Below are 13,334 nucleotides of genomic sequence, written 5' to 3' on the forward strand. Positions count from 1 at the left end.
TATTTGAATGAAAAATGAGTGGATGATTGTTAATTTGAAAATATGGAATGAGGTAGTGGTGATATTCCAAAAAGTATATAGTTTGGTTACATGAATTTAATTTCTTCATGACATTGACACACACAAATCAAAACAATTAACGTAAAAGGAGTCCGAATAATAATAATAATCCACGTGGGTTTTTAGCCACCATTTTGACCACACTTTTTTGACCAACCCCAACCCAGAATGCTACTATAAATACTCATCCCATGCAAAAATCATAATAATAATAACAACATTTAAAACATTAACCACCATGGACGACAGCGGTGGCCGTGGAAAGGATTACACCGAGGATTCCGCCGCAGCTGGAGGCGGGAAAGAGATCATCCGTTACCGGGGAGTACGACGACGACCGTGGGGTAAATTCGCGGCGGAGATATGCGACTCTAGAAGGCAAGGAGTGCGTATATGGTTGGGGACGTTCAACACGGCGGAGGAAGCTGCACGAGCTTACGATCGGGCGGCTTACAACATGAGGGGTCATTTGGCGATTTTGAACTTTCCGAGTGAATACCCGCCGAGGAGCTCCGACCGTGGAGGCGGAGGCGGATTTTGTTGTTCGTCTTCTTCAAGGACAATGAGGCAAGATGAAGTGATTGAATTCGAGTATTTGGATGATAAAGTGCTGGAGGATCTTCTTGAGTATGGAGAAGAAAGTGAAAAGAGAAGCTGAAGGTCGTTATCAACTAATTACCATCTCTTTCCACTTATGTTTATCCTTTTTTGAAATTACTTAGAAATTATTTCAAAATAATGTTGCCATACAATGATGTCCACGAGACAAGACATAAGACAAGACATGAGACATGTAACCGCTTAAGTTCACTGCTAATAGATATTGTTTTCTTTAAGTTTTTACTTTCAGAATTTCGTGTATAGTTTTAAAAATGAGTCGGATAGGGAGAGGTTTCCACAGCCTTATAAAAAACTGATTCGTTCTCCTCTCCAACCGATATGAGATCTCACAATTCACTCTCCTTCTGGGTTCAGCGTCTTCGCTGGCACTCGTTCCCCTCTTCAATCGATATGGGATCTCATAATCCATCCTCATTCAGGGCTCAATGTCCTCGCTAGCACACAGCACCATGTTGGGTTCTGATACCCTTTGTAATAGCCCAAACCCACCGCTAACAGATATTGTTCGCTTTGACCCCTAAACGTATCTACTAGAAAGTGGTTTTCACCCCCTTATAAAGAATGTTTCGTTCTTATATTCAACCCAATTGTTTCATCCTCGTTGGCACTCGTTCTTCTCTTCAATTGACGTGGGATCTCACAAGACATGACAGGGAAACCTTCTTCATTTTCGTCTTTCTCATTCCCGTATCTTCCTTCTATTTCAATCTCGATTATATATTCTCATTTCCCATCTTCATCCCGACTCATTATATATATGTGTATGTGGAAGATTATGTTATGTTTAAACGAGGATTTCCCCGCTTAAATTGTTAAACTGATTGAGTATCCTTTCAAATACTAAATTTAATTTGTCTTACCTCATCCTTACCATTATCTTAGGATTCGCCACCCATTATCTTGGACATGTTCTTAATTTGTCTTACCTCATCCTTACCATTACATTACAAAAATTCAACAAGGAATGAAATGGTAGTTTGAGATTCAAAGATTAAAACTTGTCTTCAAAAAATTGTTAGGTTATACAGTCTGATGTTTACTGTAGATCGAGTGTATGAATTGTGTGATTTTGTAACACTCCGTGTCCAAGATTCGGTTCAAAATTTGGAATTTGGAATCAACACCTAATGGCACAGACCACACCTCGTTATGTACTTCTTGCTTCTTAATAATAAAAACCATCCCCACAGACCACACGAGTCATTCCAACATGTTTTGTCCTCACTCACATGCATTCTAGAAAAATTTCCAACAGATCGCCCAACATAGAATTCATGTAAGCAAACCGCTCTTAACTATGGAATTCTACGGTTGAGCTACCAAAAAAGAAGGTGCACCTTATTGATATAGATAGTGACTTTCAATTCTTTTAAGTCTTTTTTAGTTCATTCATGGATCTCTCCTTTGCTCGAGTATCACAGATTTTAACAATAGAACGGGAATATCGGGAAGTGGAATGAGTTGAAGAGTTTGGTCCCATTTAGCTTTTGAGAGCTCCTCCTCCCATGTTTACAAGATGGGCAGCATTTGCATTAGCAGTCATAGAAAGGATTACAAATGATTGGTCAACATGAAGACTGAGTCAGTCGGAAAGTGGTGGTCAACGCCAAAAACAAGTGCTTTTTAGCTCACTTGAATCACCCATTTTGGTGACCAAGTCAGTCAGTGATGACTGCACCATTCATGCATCTGCACCTTATATTATATTATTATAAGCTTCCACCTTTTCTTGTCACCCATTAGAATCTTCTTCAACTATTGCTATAAGTCCTAATCATCTGAGCTTTCAAATTCATCATCTGATTATTACACTCTAAAGTTCCACGACGATGACACGATAATTTGTCTCGGACCTTCTTTATTCTCTTACAGAGCCCTGAGAAAGTCATCGACGAGTCCAGTGGCAATGAGGAAGCTTGCATCACCCAAATGTGACTCGACGTGAATGATTGTTGACCCTGTCCATGAGAATAAATCCTACTCAAATCCACTCATCTAATTTTTGTCTTTTTCTAGCATCTAATTTGAGAAAATAAAAAATAAAAAAATAAAAATCGAATGGGTTGTAGCCCATTTGGTGTAATGGGCTTTCCATTTTCATTGGGAGAGCCCATTGGGCTTTCCATTTTCATTGAGAGGGCCCATTGGGATTGATATCAGTGATCTCACACGAGGTCAATTTCGTAAATATGTTCTGTTTACCTATTTTGTCCTTATACTCTAAAAAAAATATTTGATAATATTTTCAAATTTATATTAAATAATTCGGATTCTAAACAATCTAGAAGATCTCCAAATTTTGTCGTGTATGTAATATTCATTCATATATTTAAATTTTAAAAATATTAATTGATTTTTTTAGATATGATATTATAATTTATGTCTAATGAAATACTAAATTTTTCAAATTTTTTTTATTAATTTTGAATATATTAAAAAATTTCAAATGAGGATTTGGTAGGCAGGAAATAAAAAATATAAATTCAACAAAAAAAAATTAAATTTAATGATTAAATAATTTGGTCATATTTAAAAAAAAATTAGATTAATTTTCTTGTTAATATGGAAAATGACGTGGCTGATCCTACCAGCACAATCGCCCAGGGTAAAGTAGTAAATTGCTCCGCGCCGCCGTGTCATTGGGTTTTCTTCTTGGCTCCTTTCGGCAAATATTGTATTTGCATGCATATTTCTTGTCCTTGTCACTTTTTTTTTCCACGTCATTTTCACAGTGTTTAAAACTAAAATAATAATAATAATAATAATAATTACAAAAATATTCTTCTTTATCATCTACAATATTTTTAATTTAAAAAAACCCAATAAATTATTATCATCCAGACGTAAAATAATTTTATCCATTCATGAAATTACTTATTTTACAAAATTGTGGTAATTCAATTTCGGGAAATTATTTTAAAATAAAATAAATAAATGCAAATCTATGTCGAAATCAATTTAAATATAATCCACAAATCAGATTGTTTACCTAATAATTGGAGGGCCCACAAGAACAATAACTCCACACCTTGAAGTAAAATTAAAATCCCATAATTAATAAATCCACGTTGGACCCATTGGTTGGGGGTCATAAATTAAATAAAATTAAAATTAAAATGTGAGAAAATGATGCTAAAAGATAATCAACCACATGCAATGTATCTCCCCCCAGTCTCACTCAATCTCATGGCCCATCTTTTTAGACCTTTTTTCTTTCTTTTTAAATTAAAAAAAAAAAAAAAACAATTTTATTTTATTTCACTTTTTTTTTTCCTTTTTTCAACTTTTGTCTTCTTTTTCCTACACTAAATTGCCTAAAAGAAATTTAATTTTAATTTTTTTTTAAATGTTATATTATTTTAATTTAAATGTCTGAAATTATTCTATAATTATTTTTTTCTCGTTAATAAATAACTAAATCAAATAAATTATAAGTCTTGGTTGCTAGCTTTTCTAAAAAGATCGTATAAATGGATGTATTTTTATTTTTTGAAATCTCTTTATTTTTTTAAAAAGTCTGTTGTCCGGTATTCTTCTTTTGGCAAAAGGAACACGTAGTTCTAACGTAGAGAGTTATTACGAAAAGGAGACATCAATCTTTGATAGATCAAGATATTGACTATTCTCTCCCAAAACAAAACGTTGATTATGCTCTCGCCAGTCTCAAGTAAAAAAAAATAAAAATTCTTTGTTTCCTATTTAGTTTAGGATATGAAATATTTGTAACTACGGGAAGTCATCTATAAATAAATTTTAATTACTGAGCTATAAGATATAATTTTAATATTGAAATAATTAAAAAAAATTAAAAAAAAAAAAAAAACAAAAATTTATAGTTTCTAGAAGGAATAAGGATAAATTTGGAATTTAATGCTCCATTGTGGGAGGGAGCAGAAATATCGTTGCAGTTTCCTTTTTTATGTTTTAATTTCAATATTTATTTATTTATTATTATTTTCCACGTAATCTTCACCCGAAGCTTCGTAGTAGAGCACGACGCTTTGAAATTTCTAAAATAATAATTTGAATAGATAAAATTAAAGTCTTTTAAGTTGAATTGAATTAACTATCTCCCTAAAATATAATAATAATAATAATAAATAAAAATTGTTTTATTTTTTATTATTTTAAAGATAATAAATTTTAAGTATAAAATTAATAGTTGAAAGTCAAATAAATTTAAAACATTTTCCTCTCTCTCTCTCATTTTGTCTCAAATCAAGGGAAACAAATTCACTTTTAATTCTTTAATGGAAGATAATAAAATATGTCACCTAAGATTTTTTATAATTTAAATAAATAAATAAATAATTTTAATTCATGGTAATGTTTTTATATTCCCACCCAAAAGTGTAGGTTTTATTATTATTATTTTTGTGAAATTACCTTTTGACCCCCAATCTTTTTAGATCTTCATATGAATAAAAATATTGTTTAGTTGAGGCAATCAAAAACTACACGTCGTTTATAGGAGTTAGCAGTTAGTGGCTATTATTGTCCCAAAATTCAATGTCGGACTTGTCAAACTAAGACTGCTTGACTTTGACAAGCTGAAAAGACAAAAAAACCAGCCATCAATCTCTGTCCCTTGCCCTTGCACACCGGAATGGGAATAATCCGATCATTTTTAGCCGTATGTTTTCACTCTTACTTCCAATTTGGGGTGGCTGGGGGTAAAATGGTCATTTACAAATTAATTTAATAAAACAGATTATCGTATTTACTTTCGTGAAAACCGACGTGTCCTTCGCACGCTGACAAGGACAGGAATAATAAAATTATTTAAAAAAAAAAAAGGGTTTCGAGGAAGGTTCATGGCTGGACGACATGTCGTCCCATCCTAAAGTTGAGAAGAGGAAATCCGAATTGTCGTTTTCTATCCATTCTTTTCGGAGAGATCTCTTGAAATTCAATTCAGCGGCTGAATTGTCGTTTTTATTTTTATTTTATTTTTACATTAAATTTTAATTTTTTTTTTCACTTAAAAAATTATTACTAAATCAAAGGGATCTGTATCTGGATTGGGGCTATCAAAATCATTATTTTTTTCAACTCCCATTAATATAAAAAATAAAAATAAAAAAATCGCCCCTTTTTGTTTTATTTGGGTTATTGGATAGTGATTTTAGTAATTATTTTGTAGAAGAAATAATTTTTAAATTCCGATAATTCTTCATTCGTCTTGCAATTTCTTGGAAGTAGCGTTCAAATAATGAAATTAATTAAATACTAAAAGATAATTAATTTGAAATAAATATTTATAAAGCATTATTATATTATACGCACTAAAAATAAAAGAACAGGGAATAAAAACCGAAACCGTTTTCAAACAAAGAGAGAAAAATGGCAGAGTGGTAATTAATTGGAGACGTCCACGTAATAAAGACAAAAAAGTGTCGCATCGGTCACGTGATGGACACGTGTACGAAAGACATGAACTGGTCCCATTACTATCCGACAAAACCCCTGGAAATACAATGCTGATGTCAGCAACACTTCCCTCTATCTGATACGGCGGCTATGTCCTTAATTCACGCATGTGTTCAATTAATCTGCTCCTTTCTCAACGACGAAAACATTCTAAACCGATTAAATGTGAAATACTTTGTATGCGATTTTACTATTTTACCCTCGACTCTACTCCTCTCTTCCCTTTTTACCCTTGTTCATTTTCTTTACTTGAATATTCGGTATATATATCGGCGATTATGGAATCAAATTTTCCTTGCTAAGACGACTGCCAAAACAGAGCAGCTTCTTCTTCTTTGATCTTTGTTAATTAGATGGATTACTCAGGATTCTTCTCGCCGGCGTCGGATTTCTCATCGGAATCCTCGTTTGATTCGCCGGAATCTTCGTTCATCAATTTGGATCATGATTTTCTTCCTTTTAATGAGAATGATTCCGAGGAAATGGTTCTTTATGAGATGATCTCGGAGGGGAGGCAGGATTCGTCCGAGAAGGGAATTGGGGCGGTGCGAATTAAGGAGGAGGAGGTGGATTCCGTCGGCGAAGAGAGCCCAAAGAAGGAGAGATCTTACAGGGGAGTTCGCCGGCGTCCATGGGGGAAATTCGCCGCCGAAATTAGAGATTCCACCAGACGTGGCATAAGGGTATGGTTGGGAACATTCGACAGTGCGGAAGCCGCCGCTTTAGCCTACGATCAAGCCGCCTTTGCGATGAGAGGAGCCACGGCGATTCTCAATTTCCCCGTCGACAGAGTTAGGGAATCTCTTAAGGAAATGAACTGCGGCGGCGATGGTTATGGGCTCGCCGAGGACGGCGGGTCGCCGGTGATTGCTTTGAAAAGAAAACACTCAGTGAGAAGGAATGGCATAAGCAAAAAGAAGAAAGAGAGAGATGTAAGGATCCAAAACATGGTGGTTTTGGAGGATTTAGGAACAGAGTATTTGGAAGAGCTTCTGGGGTGTTCTTGCTAAACCCAAATTATTATTCTTAATTTCTCTCTAATCCCACCATAATCTCATCAGGGGATCTCTTAATTAGGTGTTAATATTGTTTTCCCTCCCTCCCTCCCCTGTTTTAGCAGACAAGAATTAAGACAAGATGATCATATTGTTACCAATTTCGATCACATTATTAATGTTATTCTTTGTTGCTTTTACCTTCTTCTTTCATCTCATTGTAAAGTAAACCAACAAAAAGGTGAGCTATCCTTATACTTCTGGATAGCCTCAATTCAAATGTATAATTATTAAACGAATGTTGCTCAAAGAATGTCGACTTTTCTCGGTGGGTCACGAGTTTGTACTAGAAAATCGATACCATAATAATTATTTATATCACACCAACAACTTTAAGTCCAGTTGGTCTTATAAATCAGAATCAAACTTAATAATTGTATAAAAAAATTTGGATTATTTAATTAAAAAAAAGGAGGGTTTTTGGGGAAGCAAAATGGGATATGAACTCAAAGTGTAAGGAAGGTTCGAGCTTGGTTCGACTTGAAATTGGTGTAAGCTTTATAGCTACTTGTAATTGACTTTAATTTAAATATAATTAAAGAGATAATTGTGACGTGGGATGATTTTGCGTGCTGATTTTCAATTGTTTTTTTTTTTTTATTTATTTATTTATTTATAAAATTAATATATTGGAATTTTGAAAGCCGTGAGAACGGTGACCGTTGCTTCTCCCTACTTTTCGCATTCCACGTGTCACTTCACTTCTTTTACCTTTTTCTCACCTCATTTACCTTTTTACCATCCGATTTTTTTACCTTCTATTTCTAAAAACAATTAAAAGTTACAACAACTCTAAATTATAAAAAATAAAAAAATATTGGTTTAAATATATAATTATTTTAAATGAAAAACAATTTAAAAAAAAAAATACAGAGACAGGTCAAAATTTAATAGGTTGAATTACTCAAGATATTCCTCCGTTCATATGGGAGAATATATTAGTAATAAGTTAATATTTTTTTATTTATGATTTGATTTATAATATATTTTATTTTATTTTATTAGTTTATATTTTCTTTATTGGTAGGTATTAGTTTGTATGTTGTATTCTATTTAGACGTTGTGAATATTAATGAAGATTGAACTTTTGATCACAATTATATTTCTTATTCTTTCGTTGAGTAATAATATATCTATACTATGTCAGAATTATGCATACATTACCAAGGACAAGTAGTGAACGGGAAAATTCAATAGCTGCAATAACAAGTGAGGAGCGTTTAAATTAGTAGTAAGCAAAGAGGGAGAGTATTGAAGTCGGTTGAAGATGTCTATAGCTGTGCTCGTGAAGAAAATTTGAGTACGTGAACTCTTCTAGAATATATGAAAGGAACAAATCGTTTCACCTAAAAAAAACATCCCAACAAGGAACAAAAGAAAGGATAAGGTTTTGTCTGAATCGGAAAAATGGGAACCATCCAATTCAATCACGTGGTCATTGACTGGTCAAGGGTCAAAGTCAAACTCTTCTTATATTTTTATCATTTATTATTCCACTTGGAATTTATTTCATATTTATCACGCGCCTTATTTTCCACTTTTATTCAACACATTTTAAAAAAATATTAATTTCAATTTTTTTTTTTTTAATTTTAGTTTTTAGACCAAACTACGTTTCGGCCCATATTATTATGGGCCCAAGCCCAATAACTGTGGGCTTATTATTATGAAAACGAATTTTATTATAATGGCTTAGAGAGAGTGCTTCACCATCGTCATGACTCATGATCATTTTCCCGGCGGCCGTGTACGACGCTGCGTGCAGAAAATGGAAACGCGCCACCGTCGTCATGATCGGCGGTGGAAGAGTGGTTCAGAAGTTGTGTAGTGTATGGGGTCCGCGTGTACCAACTCAGAACCCCACTTTACTAAGCTTCTTCATTACCCTTCGTTCTTTAATTCCTTTTTCTGCATTAGGGTTTGCTCCGAATTCCACTCAATCTTCTTGCAATCGAATATATTCTTCCTTTTTCCTCATCGATCTGCCACCATTCTTTTCATCTCTCCAACTGAGAAACCAAATGGCCAAAAGGAAAAAGAAACATAAAGCCGTAGTTCGTCTTCTTTTTCCTTCCGTTTTCAAAAACCCTGAATCTCTCTCGCAATTTCAATTCTCGTCATGCTAGTTTTTCAAATCAGACAAGGAGCGGAACCAGAAACAGAACATTGAAGAAGTACGTTGCCTTTATTCTTTCTGCCTTTTCTTTTTTCCTTTTACTACTGCTATCTTGTTCGTCCTGAAAGATCGTTTGTTTTTTTCTTGAATCGAAGGAGGAACCAAGCCATAGGATGGAATCTTCTACCCTTAATAGAATAATTAGCAGGTTGCTTGAAATCGGGAGCAAATCGGGGAAGCAGGCGCCGCTATCTGAGACGGAAATTACTCAGTTATGCATGGTCTCCAGGAATATCTTCTTAAGGCAACCAAATCTTTTGGAAATTGAAGCTCCTGTCTATATCTGCGGTTTCTCCTTTTCCCTTTCTCTATTGATTTGTTTGGGTTTTGTTGTTGGGATTAGAGTACACTGCTTACGGCTATACTATGACTGTTACAAAGTATATTTCGATTGAGAACTCTGATCGAACATGCCCATTACGTATTGTATAGCTCTCAAGTGCTACAACATAGTTTCATTCATCAATTTAAGTTGATTTGAAACTGGGATTGACTTGCTTAACCATTTGAGACTGAGCTTATTGAAGACAAGTAGTTTAGTTGGTTGCTTCATGTTGAAAAGGAAGGAATGCTCTTCCTTGTTTGATTAAAATGAAAGCAAGAGTGATAGAGAGCTTATTCTCCAAGTGGACAATATCATACCATTGTGGAGGTTCGTGATTCCTAACATGGTATCAAAGCCATGCTAATCGAATCCTTAAGTGCCGAACAAAGAAGTTGCTAGCTTCGAAGGTGTAGTCAAAAGTGATTCAAGTGTTGAACAAATGGTATACTTTGTTTGAAGACTCTAGAGAAAGGAGTTGAGCCTTGATTAAGGGGAGGTTGTTCAAGAGCTCCATAGGCTTTAAGGGAGGCTCTATAGGTTTATAAGTAAGGAATACATCTTCATTGGTATGAAGCCTTTTGGGAAACTAAAAGTCAAGCCACGAGAGCTTATGCTTAAAGTGGACATATCATACAATTGTGGAGGTCCGTGATTCCTAACATTCAAAGTTGTATCACTGAAGTTCTAGTAAGATGGGTAGACTCAGGACACTAGAAATGTGGGTAATGTAATGATCTATGGTGGGAGTGTTTTTCAATTCAATATTTAGTTGTTTTGAGCTGTTTATTCTGTATGTATGACTGAAATTTAGTTTTCAATGGCATTCAGGAGACATCCATGGTCAGTATACTGATCTTCTAAGGCTTCTTGAATATGGTGGATTACCTCCTCATTCGAACTACTTGTTCTTGGGGGACTATGTAGATCGAGGAAAGCAGAGCTTAGAAACCATGTGCCTTCTCCTTGCATATAAAATAAAATATCCTGAAAACTTCTTTCTTTTGAGGGGCAACCATGAATGTGCATCGGTCAACCGTATCTACGGTTTTTACGACGAATGTAAACGGAGATTCAACGTCAAACTCTGGAAGATATTCACAGACTGTTTCAATTGCTTGCCTATGGCTGCTCTGATTGATGAAAGGATACTCTGTATGCATGGTGGACTGTCTCCTCACCTTGACAAGTTGGATCAGATTAGGAACTTAAAGCGGCCTACTGATGTTCCCGACAACGGATTAGTTTGTGATCTTCTCTGGTCTGATCCAAGTCAAGAAACACGAGGCTGGGGACCGAATGAACGAGGGGTTTCTTACACGTTTGGAGCGGATCGAGTTATAGAGTTTCTTCGAAAGCATGATCTTGATTTGATTTGTAGAGCTCACCAGGTGTGATCATGTCTCTGATAACATCATAGACCTACACAATGCAGACACTTACACTATTTCAATATGCAGGTTGTGGAGGACGGGTATGAGTTTTTCGCAAATCGGAAACTTGTAACACTATTTTCTGCTCCAAATTACTGTGGAGAGTTCGATAATGCTGGTGCAATGATGCACGTGGATGAAAACTTAATGTGTTCGTTCCAAATACTAAAACCAGCTGATAAGAAGTCGAGGTTTGGCTTCGGCAGCATGTCGTTGGGACGGTAGGGCAGTTCAACTAAAGTCGAGGTAAGTTCACTCCGAGATGGGAACTAAATTGTTCGAAAATCATGTCAAGAAACTTAATAAAGGGTTCAATATTTGTCTTTTGCAGTCGTTTCTCGGAGCAATTGGATGAAACTCTTACCGAACTGCGTCATCTGATACAGGTTTCTTCCTCGACGTAACAAACATTATGTTTTGTGGTCATTGACACACTTTAGCATCTTTAGAGAACAAAATAATTGCTTTCCTTAAAGAGCATGTTTATGAATCTCACGACAGTTCTTGAGTCAGCTTGGCCCAACATGAAGATGATATATATATATATATATATATATATATATATTTGCTTTTCCTTTGTTTTTGGGTATTGGTCTTAGTTTTTCTTCTCATATCATCTACCCATCAAACTTCTTCCTTATTTGGGATCTGGAATCAATTGTTCCTCTTGAGTTCTTACAAGTGGATCTTTAGTTCCCACGCGATGCCAAATCGCCTCGGATTTGAGAGCTTAGAGCAGAAGGTTAAACTACCCGTTGCCTTCGGTCTCATCTCGCCTCAATTTCACCCTTGGAGTCGGTATGTAGTTCTTGAATTCTCGTCTCGATTCAACAACATTTGTCGTCTCCTAGTTGCTTAGTTTCAGCCTCAAGTGCTTCAACATCGAAGTTCTTTTTTCGAACAACCCGAATCCAACCCAAAAATAGAGGGTTGAGTTGTGAATCAATTTCGGATTGGGTTAGGTTACTCATCCAACCAACTCGAACTTTTGAGCTGGTCTAAAAAATTTCCTCAACCCGACCCATGTACACGCCTAATATATCAAGTGTAACCTGATTATTACACAACTATAGTATTAAATTATATAATATAAGGGTATAGCGTGGAAGTACTTTTAGTATTATTATTATTATTATTATTATTTTATTTTGTATTTTAGTAAGAAAATAAAATAAAATAAAACCCTTTTTGTTTGGGTGTGTACTCTTTTATATATTAAATAATTATTATTTTTATTAAATGGTGTTTTTTCAAATTAAAAAAAGTGACAACAGAAGAGTAGACTTTTAAAGACGTTGACTATTAAATGCCCATTAAGAGGATGGAGATGGGGATGAAAAGTTTGTAGAACACCCTAACAGCTGGCAACTCCATTTTCCACTCTTTGACTTTTATTTCATCATTTCCTTCTAAATTAATAAAATATTATGCTAAAGATGCTCGTATATTTTCAAAAGTTTCAATAATATTCCAAAAGGGTATTTATCGGTAACTCTCGTGTCGCTGTATACACCACTGACTAGTTTTACGACCACCAGATTCTACCGGCTTCTACTACCACCACACAAACTAGGACTATTCGACTATTGTAGTCAATCACAGTACTTTCATCACACATCTTAGCAGTTATCAATTCAAAAATCGTCGTTTATGGACAAAAGACAACGAAAGATGTCATGGTTATAGATGATCCAAAATAAACGCCAAGTTGTTTAAAAATGCTCAAACTTCCACCGTTACCATGCAAATATGAGTTCAACTTAAAAACTATGAAATACCCTTTTAAAATAATATTGGTTATATTCCAAAGAAAAACGTTTTTTATTGCATAATAAACATTATTATATATTCTCGCTATTTAATATTTTATTTATTTACGAAATATTTTACTCATAAAGTCATAGTTGAAAAGTTTGAATTTGCACCATTTATTTATACAACTTCAAATTATAAGAATCAATTATTTGAGTTTATAAATATTTAATTTTTTTAATTTTTATTCCATGAATATAATAATTATTATTAATTAATTATCATGGGGTTTGCTAAGGGATGATTCATCGAATTAACTAATAATTTAAATTTATGTTAAAAATAAAGTACNATTAATGATTCATCGAATTAACTAATAATTTAAATTTATGTTAAAAATAAAGTACTAATTTGAATTAATTATTATTAAAAAAAAGTCAAGTTGTGACGTTGATAACCTTATCCAGTTTCAACGCACATGCAAT

At 34.3% G+C, this 13,334-nt stretch overlaps 3 protein-coding genes across 3 annotated transcripts; all 3 read left to right on the forward strand.

Annotated features, from left to right (window-relative positions):
- Positions 1–298: 298 nt before the first annotated feature.
- Positions 299–760, forward strand: LOC111801174 (ethylene-responsive transcription factor 14-like). Its single transcript, XM_023685171.1, has one exon. It carries the CDS (start codon positions 299–301, stop codon positions 716–718), a length of 420 nt encoding a protein of 139 aa, XP_023540939.1. The 3' UTR covers positions 719–760.
- Positions 761–6,167: 5,407 nt separating this feature from the next.
- On the forward strand, positions 6,168–7,416 carry LOC111800217 (ethylene-responsive transcription factor 1B-like). The gene has a single exon (XM_023683811.1). It carries the CDS (start codon positions 6,465–6,467, stop codon positions 7,119–7,121), a length of 657 nt encoding a protein of 218 aa, XP_023539579.1. The 5' UTR covers positions 6,168–6,464; the 3' UTR covers positions 7,122–7,416.
- A 1,480-nt stretch (positions 7,417–8,896) lies between these two features.
- Positions 8,897–11,609, forward strand: LOC111800216 (serine/threonine-protein phosphatase PP1-like). Its single transcript, XM_023683810.1, has 5 exons — positions 8,897–9,340; positions 9,438–9,630; positions 10,496–11,055; positions 11,125–11,343; positions 11,429–11,609. The coding sequence occupies exons 2-4, from the start codon at positions 9,456–9,458 to the stop codon at positions 11,320–11,322; spliced, it is 933 nt and encodes a 310-aa protein (XP_023539578.1). The 5' UTR covers positions 8,897–9,340; positions 9,438–9,455; the 3' UTR covers positions 11,323–11,343; positions 11,429–11,609.
- The last annotated feature ends 1,725 nt before the right edge of the window (positions 11,610–13,334 follow it).

The sequence above is a fragment of the Cucurbita pepo genome, chromosome LG08 (genome assembly GCF_002806865.2).
Source record: "Cucurbita pepo subsp. pepo cultivar mu-cu-16 chromosome LG08, ASM280686v2, whole genome shotgun sequence".
Lineage (NCBI taxonomy): Eukaryota > Viridiplantae > Streptophyta > Magnoliopsida > Cucurbitales > Cucurbitaceae > Cucurbita > Cucurbita pepo.